This window comes from Indicator indicator, unplaced genomic scaffold, assembly GCF_027791375.1.
Source record: "Indicator indicator isolate 239-I01 unplaced genomic scaffold, UM_Iind_1.1 iindUn_scaffold_86, whole genome shotgun sequence".
Lineage (NCBI taxonomy): Eukaryota > Metazoa > Chordata > Aves > Piciformes > Indicatoridae > Indicator > Indicator indicator.
The window spans coordinates 48,625-71,452 of NW_026539207.1; the positions used below are offsets into that span (position 1 = coordinate 48,625).

Below are 22,828 nucleotides of genomic sequence, written 5' to 3' on the forward strand. Positions count from 1 at the left end.
GGTTCATTGCCAACGTGGTGCCAGGGCAGGAGGCTCCCCTGGCACCATTTGGGAAACGAGAAGAACCGGCAGCTGGCATTGGTGCCCACCCCCTTCTGCCAGGGACCGTGGGCTCTGCAGGGACGAGGGGCTTCAGGGAGTGCCATGTCGGGGGGGCACACACTGCCCCCCCCGTGCCAGGGAAGTGGGGGGGGGGCAGGAGAGGGGGGAATGCCATGCCAGGGCTCCTGGCAGCAGGCACCTGCTCTGGGGCAGGATCACCCAAACTGGTCAGTTTGTGCTGGTTGGTATGGGGCAGAGAGAGGCAGGCACAGGGCTGGCATGGGGCTGTGGCACACCTCAGCTGGCATGGCACAGCATGGCGTGGCCTGGCATGGCCTAGCCTGGCATCACCTGGCATCACACAGCATGGCTTCACCTCACCTGGCATCACCTAGCCTGGTTTGGCATTGCATGGCATGGCTTGGCATACTTTGGCACCCTGAGCCATGCCATGCCTGCAGCATGGCACCCCTCCTCCCCTCCCTGGGCACATGCACCCCCCCGGATGCTGCCCACCCCCGTGAGAACCCCCAGCCCACACAGGAGTTCTACACACACAAATAGGCATCCCCAGGGCACCCTCAGACCCCCTCCATGTCCTGGTGTCCCTGTGCCCGGCTGGGTGATGTGAGGGTGACACAAGAGTGGCACAGGGGTAAAGGAGAGGGGGTGGCAGGGGGTGGTGTGGGGTGGCACAGAGTGGCACAGGGGTAACAGAGGGATGACGGGGTGATGTGGGGTGGCACAGAGTGGTACAGGGGTAACAGAGGGGTAACAGGGGGTGGGGTGGGGTGGCACAGAGTGGCACAGGGGTAACAGAGGGATGACGGGGGTGATGTGGGGTGGCACAGAGTGACACAGGGGTAACAGAGGGGTAACAGGGGTGGGGTGGGGTGGCACAGAGTGGCACAGGGGTAACAGAGGGATGACGGGGGTGATGTGGGGTGGCACAGAGTGACACAGGGGTAACAGAGGGGTGACAGGGGGTGGGGTGGGGTGGCACAGAGTGGCACAGGGGTAACAGAGGGATGACGGGGGTGATGTGGGTGGCACAGAGTGACACAGGGGTAACAGAGGGGTGACAGGGGGTGGTGTGGGGTGGCACAGGGGTGGCAGGGGTAACAGAGGGGCAAACAGGAGGTGGTGTGGGGTGGCACAGGGGTAACAGGGGGGTGAAACAGGATGCCAGGGAGGTGCCAGGGCGGGTGGCAGAGAGCCAGAGCCAGCGTACAAACCCCACAGCTGTATTTGGCATTTCTCGGCGCTCGGCTGCGGGGACACAGGGTGGGGACAATGTACAAAAGCTGTCACCAAGCTCCGGTCCCAAGCGGGTCCCTAAGGCCACGTTGAGGAGGGAGGGGGATGGGAGGGGGGGGTGGAGGGAAGGTGAGGGCGGGGGGGTGAGGGGTGGGCACAGTGCCCCCTCCGGCCCTGTCACAGCTCCATGCCAGCGCTGCTGGACGTCTTCAGTGGCACTGAGTCGAAACCATCCGGCGTCCTCTGCGGGGAGCGTGGTGTCGGCGAGGGGACAGCCCCCGTGGCACCCCCTGAGCCCCCCGGGTGTCCTCCCCTGCTGTGCCACCCCCTGAGCCCCCCTGGGTGTCCTCCCCTGCCGTGCCACCCTCGGAGCCCTCCCGGGTGGGGAAACTGAGGCACGGAGTGAACCACCCCAGCCCTGGGGCTTCTCTGGCGGCTTCTCGAGGGTCGGATCCCCCCTGTCTATGTCCCCCAGGGTGGGGAAACTGAGGCACGGACTGAACAGCACCACCCCTGGGGCTCCTCTGGTGGCCTCTCTGGGGTTGTGTCCCCTTTGTGTCACTCCATCTCCCCCTCAGGATGGGGAAACTGAGGCACGGAATGACTGGCACCGCCCCTGGGGCTTCCCCAGGCTTGTGCCCCCTCTTACCTTGGCCGTCAGGGCCTTGATTTTCCCAAAAAGTGACTTTTTGGTGGCAAAGAGCAGGTCATCCTCGGCGTCCTCCCCCTCCATGATGGCACAGCTGTCCGGCGCTGGCAGCTCGCACTCCTTCGCCGCCGCATTCATCACCAGCTTCGAGTATTTGTACTCCAACCTGGTGCCAACCGAGGGTGGCATCGACCCCGCCCGCACCCACACCCCCCCGGGGGAGCGTCTGCGGGGGGAGGGCGACTGTCCCCCTCCCACCAAAACCCCACCCCCGGCGCCACCTACTTTTGGTTCTTCTTCCAGAAGTAGGCGGCGAGGGCGGCGAGGAGGACGGCGGCGGCGGTGCCAGCCGAGATGCCAACCTTGAGCCAAAAATCGGCGCTGCGGCAGCTCCGCACCGCCTGGGGTGGCAAACTCTGCCCGCCGCGGCACAGCCGGGGCTCCCGCCACACGTAGGTGGTTCGCTGAGGGGGTTGGGGACACAAAAAAGGGGGTCGGGGGGGGGGTGAGCGATGCCCCCCCCCCTACCCCCGCGACCACCCGGCCCTATCCCAAGACGGGGGTGGCGTGATGCCCGCTGTGAGGGTGGTATCTGGGGCACAAAAAGGGGGGCAGGAGGGTGGGTGATGCCCCCCGGCCCCCTGACCCTCCACCCCATGACGGTGGTGGTGTGGTGCCCGCTGTGAGGGTAGTATCTGAGGCACAAAAAGGGGGGGCAGGAGGGTGGGTGATGCCCCCCGACCCCCTTACGCCACACTCCAAGACGGTGGTGGCGTGGTGCCCGCTTTCAGGGTTGCACCTGGGGCACAAAAAGGGGATCAGGAGGGTGGGTGATGCCCGCCCCCGCCCCCGCCCCCTGATCCCCCAGCCCAAGATGGTGGTGTGGTGCCCGCTGTGAGGGTGGCACCTGGGTCACAAAAGGGGGGGCAGGAGGGTGGGTGATGACCCCCGACCTCCTGACCCTCCACCCCATGACGGTGGTGGTGTGGTTCCCACTGCGAGGGCGGTACCTGGGGCACAGAAAGGGTGATGCCCTCCCCACACCCCGACCCCACCCCAAGACGCTGGTGGCGTGGTGCCCGCTGTGAAGGTGGTACCTGGATGCCACCGAGGCAGGCGCCAACGATGGGGCGGTAGTGGCTGGAGGAGCAGCGGGGACAAGCCTCGCCTGTCACCCACAGGAAATGGAAGGTGCAGCCGTCGCAGGTGCCCTCGGGGCATTTGCTGAGGGGGATGGAGAGGGGAGGGAGGGCACAATATAAGAGCTGGAGAGGCTCAGCTGGAGGTGACAGCCCCGCGGCGGCCATGGGGACAGCGCCGCCCCCAAAGGGACCCCCGGAGCCACAACCCATGTCCTGCCAGCCAGGGTGGGCAGGAGATGGAGGTGCCACCCTGGAGAGGTTGTGAGGGGGTGAATCATGGAATCGTCAGGGTCGGAAGGGAGCTCAAGGCTCAGCCAGTCCCAACCCCCCTGCCATGCCCAGGGACACCTCACACCACAGCAGGTTGCTCACAGCCACCTCCAGCCTGGCTGCAAAAACCTCCAGGGATGAGGCTTCCACCACCTCCCTGGGCAACCTGTGCCAGCGTCTCACCATCCTGGCACAAAGGTGCCCCAGTGACATCAACTGAGGTGTCCCCATGGCACAGAGATGTCTCAAAGCAGAGCCCCCCAGTGGCGCTGACCAGGGTATCCTAGTGGCACCAGGGTGTCCCCGTGGCACCAGTGTCTCCCCCTGGTACAAGGGTCTCCCTGTGGCACAAGGGTCTCCCTGTGGCACAAGGACGTCCCAGTGGCACCAGGGTGTTCCCCTGGCACAAAGGTGTCCCAGTGGCACCCCTGGGGAAGAACTCCTTCCTGACATCCAATCTGAACCTCCCCACTTCTAGTTTGCTCCACTCCCTCTCTCGCCACCCCTCCCCCCTCCCCGCAGTCCTCTCACTCCCTGGCACCCTAAAAAGTCCCTCCCCAGCTTTCTCGCTGAAGGGTGACACCTCCACAACTTCCCCCCACCCCTCGCAAAGCCACCAAGGTGCCCAGCTGTGTGTCCCCCTCCCACCCCCTCTTACCCACCTGGGCACGGTGATGGTGCCAGCGCCCGGGCGCAGAGGGTCGCAGCGCAGGCGGATGGCAGTGGCCCGGCCGCCGCTGCAGGGCTGGGTGACGTCGTTGGACCTGGCAAGGGGGACATGGGAGGGCGGAGCAGGGGACACAAGAGGGGTCCCCGGGGGTTGTCACACCCCCCTCCCCTCTCCCTCCACCCGGGCCGCCCTTCCTCACCTGTAGAAGAAGATGATGTCGGGCAGGCTGGCGTGGCCGGCGGGGAAGAGCTCGGGGGGGGAGGTGATGCCATCCAGTGTGGGACTGGTGGTGACGCCTGCGGTGACAGAGGGGTGCCCCTGTGCCACGGACTGCGGTGTCCCAGTGGCACCGGGCTGTCTGCTTTGGCACTGGAGCGGCCCCGTGGCATAGGAGTGTTCCCGTGGCACAGGGGTGGCACAGGAGCGGCACAGTGGCACCAGGGTGTTCCCATGGCACAGGAGAGGTACAGAGGCACCTGGGTGTTGCCATGGCATAGGTGTGGTACAGGGGCACCAGGGTGTCCCCATGGCACAGGAGTGGCATAGTGGCACCAGGGTGTTCCCATGGCACAGGAGAGGTACAGAGGCACCTGGGTGTTGCCATGGCATAGGTGTGGTACAGGTGCACCAGGGTGTCCCCATGGCACAGGAGTGGCATAGTGGCACCAGGGTGTCCCCATGACACAGGAGTGGTACAGGGGCACCAGGGTGTCCACTTGGCACTGGAGTGGCACAGTGGCACCGGGGTGTTCCCCTGGCACAAGAGTGTCCCAATTGCATCAACTGAGGTGTCCCCATGGCACAGAGCTGTCCGAAACCAGAGTCCCCCAGTGGCACTGACAAGGGTACCCTAGTGGCACCAGAGTGTCCCCAGGGCACAAGGGTGTCCCCCTGGCACAAGGGTCTCCCTGTGGCACCAGAGTGTCCCCATGGCACAAGGGTGTCCCCCTGGCACAAGGGTTTCCCCGTAGCACAGGGGTGTCCCCATGGCACCAGGGTGTCCCCATGGCACGGGGGTGTCCCCAGTGGCTTGGGTGGCAGAGTGGGCAGCAGGGTTCCCCCGGCGCGGGCGGTGGCTCACCCAGCAGGCGGTCTGCCAGGCTGACAGGCTGCGAGGACACGGCCACCTTGTAGCCCATGACGTCGGGTGGCACCACGATGGCCTGGCACACGTAGGCCGTCACCAGGCGGGCAGCGTCCCCTTGGCCCGGGGGCAGCCGCGCGTCCGTCACATTGTCGGTGCAGACCGCAACCTTCCGGCCCTGCGGGGACAGCGCCGGCGCTGGGGGGGGCGCTCGGGGGGCTGCTGGAGGGGCTGCTGGGGGGACTACGGGGGGTGCTCGGGGGGCTGCTGGGGGGGTTGGAGGGGCTGCAAGGGTGCTCGGGGGGCTGCTGGGGGGGTTGGAGGGGCTGCAAGGGTGCTCGGGGAGCTGCTGGGGGGGGGTTGGAGCGGCTGCAAGGGTGCTCGGGGGGCTGCTGGGGGGGTTGGAGGGGCTGCAAGGGTGCTCGGGGGGCTGCTGGGGGGGTTGGAGGGGCTGCAAGGGTGCTCGGGGAGCTGCTGGGGGGGGTTGGAGGGCTGCTGGGGATGCTGCTGGGGTGGCTGCTGGGGGGGCTGTGGGGGCTGTGGGTTCTGTTATGGGTGCTGTAGGTACTTTTTTGGGTGCTATGGGTACTTTTATGGGTGCTATGGGTTCTGTTATGGGTGCTGTGGGTTCTGTTTTGGGTGCTGTGGGTACTTTTTTGGGTGCTGTGGGTTCTGTTCTGGGTGCTGTGGGTACTTCTATGGGTGCTGTGAGTACTTCTATGGGTGCTATGGGTACTTTTATGGGTGCTATGGGTTCTGTTATGGGCGCTGTGGGTACTTTTTTGGGCGCTGTGGGTAGTTCTATGGTGTGGGACTTTTGGTGTGGGTACTTTTTTGGGTGCTGTGGGTACTTTTGTGGGTGCTGTGGGTTCTGTTATGGGTGCTGTAGGTACTTTTTTGGGTGCTATGGGTACTTTTATGGGTGATATGGGTTCTGTTATGGGTGCTGTGGGTTCTGTTTTGGGTGCTGTGGGTACTTTTTTGGGTGCTGTGGGTTCTGTTCTGGGTGCTGTGGGTACTTTTATGTGTACTGTGGACACTTCCACGGGCGCTGTGGGTGGTGCTGCTGGCGCCGCGGGGGCTGCCAGCCCGTGCCCAGGCTCACCTGGTGCCCGCAGAGGCTGATGTTGAACTGGTGGAAGTACTTGAGGCCCTTGGCGGTGAAGCTGGGGCCGCTGGCGAAGGCGGCGCCCGGGGCCAGCGCCGAGAAGTCGAAGCGCAGGAGGTGCCCCGGCAGCGGCAGCGAGAGGCTGCAGTTGTTGTAGCAGAGGGAACGCAGCTGCGGGGCGCAGGGGACCCTCAGCGGCAGGCACAGAGCCGGCACAGCCCCCTGGCGACGGCGGGGAGCTGGCAGCACCCGTCAGGGATGGCCTCAGAGGGGGAGAGGTGGCACCCACCCGGGGATAGGTACTTGGCACCCACCCGGCATGGCCAGAGAGGTTGGTGTCACCTCCTTGGGGACAGCTGGGAGGAGCTGGCATCACCCATCCAGGGCTAGACACTGTCACCCACCCTGTTACCCACCCAGGGTGGCCAAAGGGGTTGGTGTCACCTCCCTGGGGACAGCTGGGAGGAGCTGGCATCACCCATCCAGGGCTAGACACTGTCACCCACCCTGTTACCCACCCAGGGTGGCCAAAGGGGTTGGTGTCACCTCCCTGGGGACAGCTGGGAGGAGCTGGCATCACCCATCCAGGGCTAGACACTGTCACCCACCCTGTTACCCACCCAGGGTGGCCAAAGGGGTTGGTGTCACCTCCCTGGGGACAGCTGGGGGGCTGGCATCACCCATCCAGGGCTAGACACTGTCAGCCACCCTGTCACCCACATGGGATGGCCAAAGGGGCTGGTGTCACCTCCCTGGGGACAGCTGGGAGGGGCTGGCATCACCCACCCAGGATCAGCTACTGCCAACCCACCCAGGGTGGCCAGAGAGGTTGCATTCATCCTCCTTGGGGACAGCTGGGAGGGGCTGGCATCACCCATCCAGACACTGTCACCCACCCGGGGTGGCCAGAGGGACTGGTGGCATCTATCTGGGCCATCTTTGGAGGGGGTGGCTGCTGGCACACCTCTGGTGCCCACAGCAGCACCCATTTGGGATGGCAGGGGCGGGAGGTGGGGACATCACTCTGCCACCCCCAGCCCCGGGGGCACACACAGAGGGTTGGTCACCTGGTTGCTGTGGGTGCCAGGGCCACAGAAGTGGCAGGTGGGGGTCCCGTCGGAGGGGTGAGCTCGCAGGTAGGTGCCAGGCGGGCAGGGCCGGCAGGTGCCCGAGGCGCGGTCCAGGGCGTTCCCGGGGGGACAGGGGGCACAGGACCCGGCGGGCTCGGGGGCACAGCGGCGGCAGAATGAGGCCACCCCCCCCAGCACGTTGGTGACGTTGATGGAGTAGAGCTTGGCCACGTCACTGGTGTAGCGCCGGCCCTGGCACACACAGCACCACTGTCACCCACCTGGCACCGGCACCACCACCCGCAGCACCCCTCAGCACAGGCACCCACAGCACCCACGGCACCCACAGCGCCCACAGCACCCACAGTGCCCACAGTAACCAATGCAGCCACATGATTCTCTGCAACACCCATGGCACCTATGGCACCCACAGCACCCCCTACAACACCCGTGGCACCCACAGCACCCATGGCACCCACAGCACCTCCTACAACACCCGTGGTACCCATGGCACCCACAGCACCCCCTACAACACCCGTGGCACCCATGGCACCCACAGCACCTCCTACAACACCCATGGTACCCCTGGCACCCACAGAAGCCATGGCACTCACAGCAGCACCCACAACACCTGCAAGACCCACAGCACCTACAGCAGCACCCACAGCTCCTCTAGCACCTATGGCACCCACAGCACCCACAGCAACACCCACATCACCCATGGCACCCACAGAACCCACAGCAGCACCCACAGCAGCACCCACAGCACTCATAGCAGCACCCACATCACCCATGGCACCCACAGCACCCACAGCAGCACCCACATCACCCATGGCACCCACAGCACCCACAGCAACACCCACATCACCCATGGCACCCACAGCACCCACAGCAGCATCCATAGCACCACAGCAACACTCACAGCACCCACAGGACCCACAGCACCCACAGCAGCATCCATAGCACCCACGGCACCCACAGCACCCACAGCAGCATCCATAGCACCCACAGCACCCACACCACCCACAGCAGCATCCATAGCACCCACGGCACCCACAGCAGCATCCATAGCACCCACAGCAGCATCCATAGCACCCACAGCACCCACGGCACCCACAGCAGCATCCATAGCACCCACAGCACCCACAGCAGCATCCATAGCACCCACAGCAGCATCCATAGCACCCACAGCACCCACAGCACCCACAGCAGCATCCATAGCACCCACAGCACCCACACCACCCACAGCAGCATCCATAGCACCCACAGCACCCACGGCACCCACAGCAGCATCCATAGCACCCACAGCACCCACAGCAGCATCCATAGTACCCACAGCACCCGCAGCACCCACAGCAGCATCCATAGCACCCACAGCACCCACGGCACCCACAGCAGCGTCCATAGCACCCACAGCACCCACAGCAGCATCCATAGCACCCACAGCACCCACGGCACCCACAGCAGCATCCATAGCACCCACAGCACCCGCAGCAGCCCCCACTGGATCCACACCGCCCACAGCAGCCCCCAGGGCACCCACAAGGACCCACATGGCCCCCAGCAGCAGCCGGGGGTGCCAGGGCAGGTGCCCCTCACCGCCTCGTGGTAGGGGGTGCGCTGGAAGGCCCAGGTGAAGCTGGTGGTTGCATTCTTCTCCACCACGTAGGTGTAGGACTGCTTGCCCTTGGCACCCGTCCAGGTCTCCACCGGCGTGTTGGTGCGGGAGTTGATGCCCTGGGGGGGACAGGGGACCCCAAAGCTGGGGGGGGGGAGTGTGTGTCCTCCAAACCTCCTTTAGTTCCCCCCAAACCCCCTTTAGTTCCCCCCAAACTCTCATTTGTCCCCTCCCAAACCTCCTTTTGTCCCCTCCCAAACCTCCTTTTGTCCCCCCCCAACCCCCCTTTTGTCCCCCCAAACCCCCTTTAGTTCCCCCCAAACCCCCTTTAGTTCCCCCCAAACTCTCATTTGTCCCCTCCCAAACCTCCTTTTGTCCCCTCCCAAACCTCCTTTTGTCCCCCCCCAACCCCCCTTTTGTCCCCCCAAACCCCCTTTAGTTCCCCCCAAACCCCCTTTAGTTCTCCCCAAACTCTCTTTTGTCCCCTCCCAAACCTCCTTTTGTCCCCCCCTCAAGCCCCCTTTTGTCCCCCCAACCCCCCTTTTGTTCCCCTCAAACCCCCTTTTCTCCCCCCCAAACTCCTTTTTGTTTCCCCCTCAACCCCCCTTGTGTCCCCTCCCAAACCTCCTTTTGTCCCCCCAAACCCCCTTCTGTCTCCCCCAAACCCCATTCTGTCCCCCCCAAAACTACGTTTGTCCCCCTTTCAAACCCCCTTTTATCCCCTCCCAAACCCCCATTTATTCCCCCCTCAAACCCCCTTTTGTCCCCCCAAACTCCCTTCTGTCCCACCAAACCTCCTTTTGTCCCCCCCAAACCCCTTTCTGTCTCTTCCAAACCCTGTTCTGTCCCCCTCAAACCCCCATTTGTCCCCCCCCTCAAACCTCCTTTTGTCCCTCCCCTCAAACCCCCTGTGTTCCCCCCAAATCCCCTTTTGTCCCCCCAAATCCCCTTTTGTCCCCCCCAAATCCCCCTTTTTCCCCCCCAAATCCCCTTTTGTCTCCTCCAAAGTCCCCTTCTGTCCCCCCCACCCCCCCCACTCACCACCATGAAGTAGAGCTCACAGCTGACACTGCAGATGGTCTCAAAGACAAAGGTGATCCTGGCCACCTCCTTGCTCTCTGTGTCCTCCAGCAGTGGGCTTGGGGGGCTGGGGACAGCAGGGGGACACTGCCACACCCTGCCCCTTTGGCTGCTGTCCCCTCTCCACCCTCAGGGATGGCCCAGCACTGGTCCCCACCTCATAGAACCGTAGAACTGTCAGGGTTGGAAGGGACACCAAGGCTCAGCCAGTCCCAACCCCCCTGCCATGGGCAGGGACACCTCACACCACAGCAGGTTGCTCACAGCCACCTCCAGCCTGGCTGCAAACACCTCCAGGGATGAGGCTTCCACCACCTCCCTGGGCAACCTGTGCCAGGCTCTCACCACCCTCATGGGGAAGAACTTCTTCCTAACATCCAATCTGAATCTCCCCACTTCCAGTTTTGTTCCATCCCCCTCAGTCCTGTCACTCCCTGACACCCTCAAAAGTCCCTCCCCAGCTTTCTTGGAGCCCCCTTCAGATCCTGGAAGGCCACAAGAAGGTCTCCTGGGAGCCTTCTCCTCTCCAGACTGCACAACCCCAACTCTCTCAGGCTGTCCTCACAGCAGAGCAGCTCCAGCCCTCTGCTCCTCCTCATGGCCCTTCTCTGGACACCTTCCAGCATGTCCATAGCCCTCTTGGAACAGAGGCTCCAGCCCTGGACACAGAGCTCCAGGAGTGGTCTCAGCAGAGTGGAGCAGAGGGGCAGAATCCCCTCCCTGGCCCTGCTGGCCACACTTCTGCTGCTGCAGCCCAGGCTCTGCTTGGCTCTCTGGGCTGCAAGTGCTCACTGCTGGCTCCTGCTGAGCTTCTCCTCCCCCAGCACCCCCAAGTCCCTCTCCTCAGGGCTGCTCTCCAGCCAGTCCCTGCCCAGCCTGGATTTGTGCTTGGGATTGCCCTGCCCCAGCTGCAGGACCTTGCCCTTGGTCTTGTTGAACCTCCTGAGGTTGGCTTGTGCCCAGCTCTGCACCTGTCCAGGTCCCTCTGGATGGATCCCTTCCCTCCAGCTGTCAGCTGCACCACACAGCTTGGTGCCATCAGCAAACCTGCTGAGGGGGCACTCAATGCCTCTGTCCATGGCACTGACAGAGATGTTGAACAAGCCTGGTCCCAGTGCTGATCCCTGAGGGACTCCACTTGTCCCTGGCCTGCACTTGGCCATGGGCCCATGGACAGCCACTCTCTGGGTGCAGTCCTCAAGCCAGTTCTCCATCCTCACCTGAAGCCCGGGACCACCAGCGTGAGGATCATGAAGTCGTTGTCCGAAGCTCCTGCCCCTGTGTAGATGTAGTCCCCGGCCACCTCCCAGCCTGCGGGGGACAGCGGCGACAGCTCAGCAGCGCCCCCAGCTGTCGCCAGGGGATGGGCACAGTGTGCCGGCGTTACCTGGCATCCCCTTGTACTCGAAGTTGATGCCGCTGAGGACGGTGGTCTCCATGTTGGGGGGCAGCACGTTCCACCACTTGTACTCCAAGCCCAGCACCGGCTCCGTGCCCAGCGGGCAGCTGAGGCAGCCTGGGGACAGGAGGGGACAACCCTGCACCGGGGTGGCACCCACCTCTCTCCACAGGTCTGGGTGCCCCACTCACCCCTTGGGGACAGTGCTGGGCAAGCCACCCCTTGGGCACAACGATGGTGCCATCCTTACTAGAGCCGTGGGGACAGGAGGGGACAGCTCTGCTCTGAGGTGGCACCCCCCTACCCCTGGCAGCACTGGGTGTCCTGATCACCCCTTGGGGTCAACTATGGGGACATCATTACTGGTGCCATAGGGACAGAAGGGGACAATCCTACACTGGAGTGACACCCCCCTACCCCTGGCAGCTGCGGGTACCCCCAGTCACCCCTTGGGCTCAAGACTGGGGACATCCTTACTGGAACCACAGGGGCAGTAGGGGACAATCCCCCTCGAGGGATCTCCACCTCCCTGCTGCAGCTGAAGGTGCCCTGGCCACCCGCTGGGGACGGTGGCAGGGTCGCCCTTACCGGAGCCGTTGGAGTAGGAGCCGTAGGGACAGGGCTGGCAGGCGCTGCCGTTGCCCTTGGCGAAGCCTGGGTTGCAGGGGGGGCACTTGGATTTCACCCCCGACGGGGGCAGCTTGGCCGCCTGCGGGAGCTCCTCGCTGCAGATCTTGGGCTCTGCCCACTTGAACATCAGCTGCGTCTGCCCGGGAGGGAGCGAGGGGGCTGAGCCGGGCTGGGAGGGGACGTGGGCGGAGAAGGGGACAACCTCCTGACGTCCCCCACCCCAACCCCTCCCCTCCCCAGCCAGGCTGTACCTCGCCGTGGGCATCGCAGGCGGTGTGGGTGTAGAAATAATCCTTGTCGGTGCAGGGCGGCCGAGGGCGGCAGGATGCTGAGCCAGGCTCTGCCAACCACCAGGCAGATGGCAGCTGGCTCAGCCCGGCAGAGGGACCTCCCCCGTGTCCCCGCGGGATGCCACCACTGCCACCGCTGAGGGACGGCAGGTCCCCACTACCCCTCCTCCCAGCACCTCTCCCTTCCCCAGGGGCACCCCCGAGGGCAGAGGTTGGGGTGCAAAGGGCATCCTTTGGGCACCTCAACGATGGTGCCAATGTTGGATCCCCTCCTTGCCCCTCCCACCACCTCTCCCTTCCCCAGAGCCATCCCCGCGGGGCAGAGGTTGGGATGACAAAGGGACCCGGTTGTCACCTCTGAGGTGAGGGGACAGAGGGGACCTCACCAATGTCCCCAAAGGTTGTCACCAGCGCAGTGCCCACGTTTTTTCCTCTCCTTGCCCTCTCATCACCTCTCCCTCCCCTGGGGGCATCCATGCAGGGCAGATGTTGGGGGAACAAGGGGACCTGGTTGCTGACTCTGGGTGAGGAAACTTCACCAATGTCCCCAAGGGATGCCACCAGCACGATGCCCATGTCTGGGCCCACCCCACAGGGCAGAAGTTGGGGGTTCAAAGGCATCCTTTGGGTGAGGGGACAGAGGGCACCTCACTAATGTCCCCAAGGGATGCCACCAGCACGATGCCCATTTTCATGCCCTGCCCTCCCATCGCCTTTCCCTTCCCCAAGGAGACCCCTGCAGGGCAGGGAGGAGAAGGGCACCTGGTGCCAGCCCCGTGTGAGGGACCAGGGGAGGGGACACCTACCAGCATAGGTGTCAGGCTCACAGGGCTGGCAGGCAGTGGCTCCTTTGCTGGAGAAGGTATCAGCAGGGCAGAGCTGGCAGGCGGAGGAGCCGGCGGCGGGGGCGAAGGTGCCAGGTTTGCAGGGGAAGCACTCGGAGGTGTAAGCCACCCCTGGGCAGTGGGAGGGTGCTCAGGGTGTGGGAGCTAGGGAGTGGGGGTGGTGGGAACCCCCCACCCCGCACCCGCCTACCTGTGATGCCAATGTTCCTCACCAGCACTGGTTTGGGCACCTTGGACCAGATGGAGAAGGCTGTGGTCCTCCAGTAGAGCACATTGTTACCACGGCTGAGCTCCACCTGGCAAAGGGGTGAGGAGGGCAGATTTGGGTGGCCTCAGTGCTGGGGAGGTCGTTGGCACACGTGGGTGGAGGGGGTTCAGGGATTAACCCCTCCCATGTCATCACCCATCCTGAGGTGGGGAGTCACAGGAACCCAGAGGCCCAGCATGGTGCAGGCTGGAAGGGACCTCTGGGCATCATCCAGTCCAACCCCCCCTGCTCCAGCAGGGCACCCACAGCAGCTTGCCCAGGGGCACAATGCCCAGGGGGGGTTGGAAGCTCTCCACACAAGGACACTCCACAACCTCTCTGGGCAGCCTGCTCCAGGCCTCCAGCACCCTCACACCAAAGAAGTTTCTCCTCCTGCTCAGGTGGAACCTCCTGGGTGCCAGTTTGTGCCCCTTGCCCCTTGGCCTGTCCCTGGGCACCACTGCCAAGAGTCTGCCCCCAGCCTCTTGCCCCCCACAGCTCCTTTGTCTCTTGCTGAGCATTGCTCAGCTCCCCTCTGGGGCTGCTCTTCTGCAGGCTCTCAGCCCCAGGGCTCTCAGCCTTTGCTCCTCCCAGAGCTGCTCCAGGCCCCTCAGCAGCTTCCCAGCCTGCCCTGGACTCTCTCCAGCACTTCTCTGTCCCTCCTGAACTGGGGAGCCCAGAACTGGCCCCAGGACTCCAGCTGTGTCCTGACCAGGGCAGAGCAGAGGGGCAGGAGAACCTCCCCTGCCCTGCTGCCCACACTCTTCTCCATGCCCCCCAGGACCCCATTGCCCTTCCTGGCCCCAAGGGCACCTTGCTGGCTCCTGGGCACTTGCTGTCCCCCAGCACTCCCAGGTCCTTCTCCTTGGAGCTGCTCTCCAGCAGGTCCCCCCTCAGCTGTGCTGCTGCAGGAGGTTGTTCCTCCTCAGGGGCAGGACCCTCCCCATGTCCTGGGTGAGCTTCAGGAGGTTCCTCTCCCCCAGCTCTCCAGCACAGCCTGGGGGAGGTGTCCCCACTCCTCCCAGTTTGGATCATCAGCGAACTGGCTGAGGCTCCACGCTGTGCCTTCATCCAGGCCACAAGAACAAGCCTGGACCCAGCACTGTCCTAGCTGAGGGACCGACCCCATCTGCTGCCCTCCCCTGCAACCTGAAGGAGAGGTGACACAAGGGACCACGGAGGCTGCACCCAGGGCCCTCCCCCTTCTCCATGTCACCTCCTGTCCCCGCCCCCGACTCACGCTGTGGAACTCCCAACCCTTCTCGGTCGTCCTCATCCAGCGAGACTCCTCCACCGTGGGCTGGCACTGATCGTTCTGCACCTGGAAGGGGTGGGAGGAGCAGGGCAGCGAGGATGGGGACCCCACCGTGCCCTCGGGGACACAGCCACGTCCCCGAGGACCTCCCAGCCAGCCCCCTGGCACCCTTCCAGCCCCTGGCACCTACGAAGAACTCGAAGACGATGCTGCTGTCGGGGTAGATGTACTCGAAGGAGACGGTGCCAGACTGCTTCAGGTTGACTGCGTACATGAGGGTGGCTGTGCACTCGTCGGTGTTGGAGGCCACATAGTCCCCCAGTGGCTCCCACGTTGACCTGGGGGAGGGTGAATCACACACCCAGGTTGGAAGAGAGCCTCAGGATCACCCAGTGAAACCCTGCTCTGCAAGGCTCAGCCCTAAACCAGAGCCCCAAGCACCACATCCAAACCACCTCTGAACACCTCCAGGCTTGGTGACTCCAGCACCTCCCTGGGCAGCTCATTCCAATCCCTGGCCACTCTTTTTCCTCCTGTCCAGCCTACACCTCCCCAGTGGCAGCTTGAGGCCATTCCCTCTTGTTCTGTCACTAATGACCTGTGAGCAGAGACCAGCACCAACCTCTCCACAACCTCCTTTCAGGTAGTTGCAGGCAGCAATGAGCTCTCTCCTCAGCCTCCTCTGTTTCACACTAACCATCCCCAGCTCCTTCTGGTGCTCCTCGTCAGATTTATTCTCCAGGCCCTTCCTCTTCCTTGCCCTCCTCTGCCCTGGCTCCAGCACCACCACATCTCTTCTGTGCTGAGGTGCCCACACACAGCCTGGGCACCACTTTTGTGCCCCATGCCCATAGCAGCCAGGATGGGGCCAGCAGGGACAGTCCCCAAGTGGGCGACGCAGAGGTTGTTGGACCCAGAGTTTGGGGGGCAGCACAGGGGATGTGGCACTCACTCTGGTGGGTCTTTGCCCACCAGCTGGTGACCCCCATGCTGGGGAGAGGTGGGGGTAGGGGGTGGGCTGCAGAGAGAAGCAGAGCAGGATCCAGCAGATGAATAATGCAGGTGCTGCTGGAAGTAGGTTACAGCTGCCAGCTGCAGGAACGCTGCGGCGCAGGGCAGCTTGGCACTGCCAGTGCCACTGGCTGGCCAGGGGGCTTGGTGGCATGAGTGGGTGGCAGGAGGGCTTGGTGGCACAACTGACTGCAGGAGGGGGTGGTGGCTACTGGTGCCACTGGCTGGCAAGAGGATTTGATGGCACAAACAGCTGGCAGGAGGGGGTTGGGGCATAACTGGCTAGCAAGAGGGCTCGGTGGCTGCTGGCATAGCTGGCTGGCAGGAGGAGTTAGTGGCACAAATAGATGGCAGGAGGGCTTGGTGGCAGAACTGGCTGGTGAGAGGGCTTGGTGGCTGCTGGTGCCACCAGCTGGCAGGAGGGGTTGGTGGCTGGTGGCACAGCTGGCTAGCAGGAAGGCTCAGGGACACAAGCAGCTGGCAGGAGGGCTCAGTGGCACAAGCAGCTGGCGGGAGGACTCAGTGGCACAAGCAGCTGGCAGGAGGACTCAGTGGCACAAGCAGCTGGTGGGAAGACTCAGTGGCTGCTGGCACTGATCCAGGGGCCACAATGCAAAGTCAAGCAGCTGGCTCATGGCACGGAGGTGCAGGCACTCCCGTGGGTGCTCCCTCACCCAGGAGCTCTGGTGAGGGTGCCCCATGGGTTGGGGACCCTGCCAGGTGCTGCTGGGCTGTCCCCTTGCTGCGGCCAGGGTGTGCCCTGGTATCACCTCCCGGAGGAGGGAGGCAGAGGGAGCGCGGGAGACGGAGGGAGGTGGGGGACTGGGGTGCTGCCCACACATGGCAGTGTCTCAGCACCCAACTGTGCCCAGCCCCACCGTGCCAGGGTGGTTGGGTGCCCAAGCACTTTCCCGGGAGGGGGAGCAGCCGTTACAGGGAAGAAGCGTGCCAGGGGGCGCTCACCCTGTGCAGTTCTCCACTGCATCACCAAAGCCATCCTCCACCTCCAGGTTGGTGGCCACGTTGGCGAAGCCGTGGGGCACCTCGTCCCACTCGTCGAAGCGGACGCCGGTGCCCAGCGAGTAGGTGCCCTCTGCACAGGGTCTGCAAGCCTGAGCCTTCATGTCCAGGAACTCCCCTGCCTTGCAGGAGAAAGCTGCAAAGAGCAAACCCAGGCTGGGGAAAAGGGAGGTCACCTCCTGCTCCCCTCCCCGGCGCTGCTCCAGCTTCATCGTCCTCGGCTTGTCAGGGCGTGCCCGGCTGGGTTTGGCATCTCCCAGCCCCAGCATCCCTGTGCAGCTCCAAGTTCCCCATCCTGAGCATCCCTGTGAAGTTTCAGGTCTCTCATCCCAAGCATCCCCCCCCGGTGTGGCTCTGGGATCCCTCATTCTGAATCTCCCTGAACAGCTCTGGGATTCCCATCCCCAGCATCTCTGTGCAGCTCCAGGTCCCTCACCCCAAGCATCATCCCTGTATGGCTCCGGGATTCCCCGTCCTGAACATTTCTGTACAGCTCTGAGATCCCCCTTATCCCAAGCATCCCTGCATAGCTCCAAGTTCCCCATCCCAAACATCCCTGTGCAGCCCTGGGATTCCTTCCATTCCCAGCATCCCTGTGCAGCTTCCAGTCCCCCATCCTGAGCACCCCTGCATGCTGCTGGGATCTCCCATCCTGATCATCCCCACGTGGCTTTGGGATCCCTTATCCCAAGCACTCCTGCACAGTTCCAGGGATGAGGTCATCCTGAGCATCCCCATGTGTTTCTGGGATCCTCCTTCCTGAGCATCCCCACATGGATCTGGGTTCCTCATTCCCATCATCCCTGCATGGCTCTGGAATCTCCCAATCTGACCATCCCTGCATGGCTCTGAGATTCTCCACCCTGAGCATCCCTGCATGGCTCCAGGTCTCTCATTGTGAGCAGCTCTGCATGGCTCTGGGATTCCCCACCCCAAGTATCCCCACATGGATCCAGATCCCTCATTCTGACCATCCCTGCACAGCTCCAGGTCCCTCATCCTGAGCAGCTCTGCATGGCTCTGGGATTCCCCATCCCAAGCATCCCCACGTGGCTCCAGGTCCCTCATCCTGACCATCCCTGCACAGCTCCAGGTCTCTCATCCCAACCATCCATCCCTGCACAGCTCTGGGATCCCCAAACCCAGGATCCCACAGCAGCAAATCCTCTCCCCCCGGTTTATGATTTATGATTTCTGGCAGCTCCACAGCACTCTCCTGCCTGACCACCAGCACCAGGCAGGATCTAACCCCCTGCTGAAGCACGCTGCTGAGCCACAGCACTCCCCAAGCCTTGAGGGGGTGTGTGGGGGGGTGTTCCACCCCCCTCTCCAGCACATCCCAGTGAGGAGCTGACAGGGCTGACGGCTGCTGGCTGCTGCGGCGCAGACAGGTCCCTTTGAAGGAGTCGCTGCGGCGCAGCTGATGAAAAGCTGCCGCTGCTCCTTCTCCAGGCTCCTCTCCCTCCCCTCGCCCTCATTTCCTACCCCTGCCCTACCCACATCCCAGAACCTCCCGCCTTCCACCCTCAATTCCTCCTCCCCCCCCAGTCCTTACAGCACTCGGTGCCCCTGACGGGGTCGGGCAGGCCGGTGCAGAGCCCCGGGGTGTGTGGCACTGCCACCCTCCAGCGTGACCCCGAGCTGTCACACGCTGTGTACTCATAGTGGTACTCGGACTGGGAAAGGAGAGAAAACATACTGGGAAGCGTGCGGCCCCCAGAACCACCCCACAGTGCTCCCCCAACCCCCAGGGGCTGTGTCATCCATCCTCCCCCCACCCCACCTCCATCCTCGCACCCAGCTGCCTCTTGCGTTGATAGTTTTGGTTCAAGGCGTTGTGATGTCCCACAGCTCCCAGTCCCCCCTGCTCCCAGTCCAGCCAGGTCTGGGAGGGGAGGGGATGCTTGGGGTGGGGGCTGCTCAGGGCGGGGGCTGCCGGGGGAAGGGAGATGTTGGGGCAAAGGGGTGGCCGGGGGGAGATGGAGTGGCTCAGGGTGGGGGCAAGGAGAGAGCTGAGAGCAAGGGGTGCTCGGGGTGGGGGTGGGGGGGTGCAGAGGACAGAGGGGTATTTGGAGTAGGGGGATGCTTGGGGCAAGGGGGGTGCCCAGAGTGGGGGGTGCTCAGAGTAAGGGGTGCAGAGGACGGAGGGATATTTGGGGCAGGGGGATGCTTGGAGCAAGGAGAGAGCTCAGAGTAAAGGGGTGCTCAGAGCAAGGGGTGCTCAGAGCAAGGGGTGCAGAGGACGGAGGGATATTTGGGGCAGGGGGATGCTTAGAGCAAAAGGGGTGCTCAGAGTAAGGGGTGCTCAGGATGGGGGCATGCCCTGGGCAGGAGGGTACCAGGGTGCCAGGGCAGAGGGAAGCTTGACTGGGAGGACACAGAGGATGGAGCTTCAGGTTAGGATGATTCCCCCCCCCTCCCCACCTGAGACATTCCCCACGGGGGGGCGTGGGGTCACCCATTCCACGCCCAGGACCTCCCTGACCACCCCATGCGCCGAGCCAGCCCTGGCACAGTGAAGGTGACAGCACTGCCACCTCCTCCTCATACCGGGGCGGGGGTGGGGGTGGTGCTGAAACCCTTCTCTCTCCCCCCCCACCCCGAGTGCCAGGAGCAGATGGCACCGTTCCCGGCGCCGTTTGCCTTGGCGTGGCCACGAGTGCTGCTCACTAAAGCTGCTCAACCCGGACGAGCCATCCTGCCACAGACATCCACCCACTGTGGGCACTCCTCGGCCGGGTGCCAGAGCAGCCAGGAAGAAAGGAAAAGGGCGGGGGGGGACACACCGTCACCCCCGACCCCCCCCTCCTGCCATGCCACCAGCTGCCTCCGAGCAGGGACCGGCTCAAGGCCGGTGAGGAGGCGGCGATGCCGGGGGCAGGTGAAGCTCAGTTTGGGGCGGGGGTGGGGATTAATCCGGTGGGCAGGGTGAAGGTTGGGTCTGGCTGCTTGGGGTGGGGGGCGGGTGGGGGGTTAAGGGAAGGACACCACAGCTTCCCCCCCAACCCCTCCGCTGCAGCATCTGGGGGGTGCCAGCGGCGGGCGTCGTGGCTCCGTGCTCCCGGCAGACGCCGGAGCGTGGCAGGTTGGCAAGAAAACAAAGCTTTGATGTTCCGGGAGGGGAGGGAAAAGGGGGAGGGAGATAGGAACAGGGGGATGGAGGTGGGGAAAGGGGGATGGAGTTAGGAAAAGGTGGATGGAAATGGGAACAAGGGGAGGGAGATGGGAAAAGGGGATGGAGATAGGGAAAGGCGGATGGAGATGGGGAAAGGGGGATGGAGATGGGAAAAGGGGGATGGAGATGGGAAAAGGGGGATGCAGATAGGGAAATGGGGATGGAGATGGGGAAATGGGGATGGAGATGGGGAAACGGGGATGGAGATGGGAAAAGGGGGGTGGAGAAGGGAAAAGGGGGGCAGAGGGGGGCAAAGGCACTGCCTGCACTACCCCATCCCATGTATAGGCAGCACCAAGCCCCCCATGGCCCTGGCATGGGGACAGAGAGGAAGGTGCCCATCAGCGTGCCCAGGGTCATTCTGGCACCCCAGCAGCCCCAAGATCCCAACACTGTTCTTGCTCCCGAGGGATTCCCTTGGGAAAAGGTGTGTGTGTGTGGGGGGAGTTTCCCTCTTCCCAAACTTTCCTCCCCCTTTCCCCCCAACACAATCGATGTCAAGCAGAAGAGCTCCACATTTTCTCTGAACTGCCAAGAAATTGACCTAATTCGGCCGCGGGGCAGCTCCGTAGCAGGAGGGGGGACCCCAGGCTGCCACCACCGCCACCTTTACGGGGTGGGAGAGGGTCTGTCCCTCAGTGTGGGGGGGGACACACAGGGATGGGGCCAAGGAACATGACCTCCAGGGGAGTAATCCCTCCCGGGGCTGGCACCAGCTGCAGTCTATTGTTCCCAGCTCCGGCCGGTGGAACGGAGACACAGACACACACAGAAACTGGATCATGGCACACGAAAATTACTGGCCCAGATGAAAAGCAGCCACGGGTTGGGAACAGCTTGGCGGGTGGGGGACGGGGGACACCCCAAGAGGGGATATTTGCAAGATGTTGGGGGGGTTGACCCCGACATTGCTGTCCCTGAGGTGCCAGCGAGGGGTTTCTCCTCACAGGACACTTTGTCCCCACTTCAGGCCACTGTGTGCTGGCCTAGGGAGCAGCACGTGGATGATGGGGACACGTCTGTGTGTCGTGTGTCCCCCCCTCCCTCCATCACCACCTTGTCACCACCCCCTGCCTGCAGCTCTCAGCCCAGGGTGGGTTTGGGGACATCCCAACCTCACCGCTGGGATCAGTGACCGACCAAGAACTGGGGGACAAAGACTGGAGGTGGCTCCGGGGACCACCAGGCTGACCTTGGTGTCCCTAAGGGGAACCCCCCCCGAGTGGCAAAGTCACCCCCTCTTTAGCCACCCCAATCCTTAGAGGGGATCCCACGGAGCACCCTCCCCCCACACAGACTTACAGCCTGTAGGTGACAGATCCCTGTAGGGACAGACTGGGAGCCTCTGGGGTCTGGTGGAGCCCCCGGGGGCCCGAGGGGGGGGAGCAAAGCCCCCCCAGGCCCCAATGGACTGAGCAGTCCCCCCGCTATAGGGACCCCCCATTAATAGGGACCCCCCCATGCCATCAGGGGCACATCCCTGGTGATCCAAGGCTCGGTTCCCTTTACCGGGGGGTTGCCGGTTGATGGTTCCCTCCTCCTTTTTCTTCCTCCCTTCCCCCCCCCTCCCCCCCCCCCGGTTCCGGTACCTCCTTGCAGACGTGCAGCCGTTCCCCGGTAAGTGCCGGTGATACGGTGACCGCCAAGCACAACACCATCAGGATCCGGTCCATGGCTCCGGTACCGGTACCGGTCATGGCGCAGCGGTAAGCGGCGGCGGCAGCGCTCGGCCCCGTGCGGGCACCGGCCCCGCGGCCCCGCCTCCCGTCAACGGCCCGGCCCCGCGCACGCACCTGCCGCCACCTGCCCCCGCCCCCGGCACCGGGAACGTTATACCGGCAACGGCACAGAGCGTCGCTCCCCCGGGAATGTGATCCTGGGAATGGCACCGAGCGTTGCCCCCCGGGAACGGCAGCGAGCATCGTTTCCCGAATATGTGATCCCGGGAACGACACCGAACATCAGCCCTCGGGAATGGCACCGGGAACAGCACTGAGCATCGTTCCCCCGGAAACGGCACCAGGAATCACTCCTGGGGATGGTACCAGGAACGTTACCCTGGGAAGAGCACTGGGAACGGCACCGAGAGCTGCCCCCGGGGAATGGAAGCCTGGGAATGGCACCGTGTATCATCCCCGGGAATGGTACCGGGAACGTTATCCCGGAAGCAGCATCAGGAACGTTATCCCGAGAACGGCGCTGAGCGTCGCGCCTGGGAGCAGCACCGGGAACGTTATCCTCGGAATGGCACCGGGAACAGTACCAGGAGCGTTATGTCGGAAGCAGCACAGAGAACTTGATCCAAGGAACGGCACCGAGAATCACCCCCGGGATCTGTACCGGGAATGTCAGCCTGGAAGCAGCATCGGGAATGTTATCCCGGGAAGGGCACCAGCACAGAGCATCATCTGCCAGGAACGGCAACTGCACCGAGAACGGCATCGGGCACCTCCCCTGGAAACAGCATCGGGAATGTATTCCTTAGAACGGCACCGAGCATCTCCCCTGGGAATGGCACCGGGAACGGTCCCAGGAACGTTGGGAATGGCCTCAGCGGCAGGAACGGCACTGGCACTTGTCACCATCCCCAGGAGCATTATCGCGGGAGGGCACCCCTGGGAACAGCCCCGGGAGTCACCAGGGAATACCGGGCACTACCCCGGGGCACCCGCACTGGCCCCCCGGCTGCATATCCCCGTGGGAAGGCACCGTGCCTCCCCTCCCCCAGTAACGGCTCCTCCTCCCGGTCCCCAGCAGCAGTGCTCGGGGTAAGGGGCACCGGGACTCGGTGCGTTGTGTCCCCTCCTCAGCAAGGTGCCAGTCCCGAGTGCCTCTGAGGGGGGGTCGTGGAGGCAGGAGGATGACACCCGCGGGGGCACAGTGGACACGGGGGGCATGGCTCTGGTGGCACTGGAGCGCTGGTGGGCACCATGAGGCTGAGGACACAGCTCCCTGCGTGGTGGCAC

The 22,828-nt window shown here is 63.9% G+C and overlaps 1 protein-coding gene across 1 annotated transcript; it reads right to left on the minus strand.

The window, feature by feature from the left end:
- Nucleotides 1-1,476: 1,476 nt before the first annotated feature.
- LOC128980248 (endosome/lysosome-associated apoptosis and autophagy regulator 1-like) lies at nt 1,477-21,718 on the minus strand. Its single transcript, XM_054398710.1, has 22 exons — nt 21,452-21,718; nt 18,243-18,363; nt 16,631-16,823; nt 14,847-14,994; nt 14,642-14,722; nt 13,345-13,450; nt 13,116-13,265; nt 12,271-12,359; nt 11,978-12,155; nt 11,378-11,506; nt 11,211-11,301; nt 9,952-10,057; nt 8,892-9,029; nt 7,290-7,544; nt 6,220-6,393; nt 5,112-5,292; nt 4,230-4,326; nt 4,023-4,124; nt 3,046-3,172; nt 2,234-2,412; nt 1,949-2,114; nt 1,477-1,542 (listed from the first exon to the last, which is right to left on the minus strand). Exons 1-22 carry the CDS (start codon nt 21,557-21,559, stop codon nt 1,477-1,479), a joined length of 2,985 nt encoding a protein of 994 aa, XP_054254685.1. The 5' UTR covers nt 21,560-21,718.
- Between the last annotated feature and the right edge of the window lie 1,110 nt (nt 21,719-22,828).

Coding starts and splice junctions, on each gene's coding strand:
- LOC128980248 (XM_054398710.1), bottom strand. CDS start 21,559: ATGACCGGTACCGGTACCGGAGCCATGGACCGGATCCTGATGGTGTTG. Junction 11,507..11,977: donor CTCCTACTCCAACGGCTCCG/GTAAGGGCGACC, acceptor TCCTGTCCCCAG/GCTGCCTCAGCTGCCCGCTG. Junction 4,125..4,229: donor GACATCATCTTCTTCTACAG/GTGAGGAAGGGC, acceptor CCCCCTTGCCAG/GTCCAACGACGTCACCCAGC.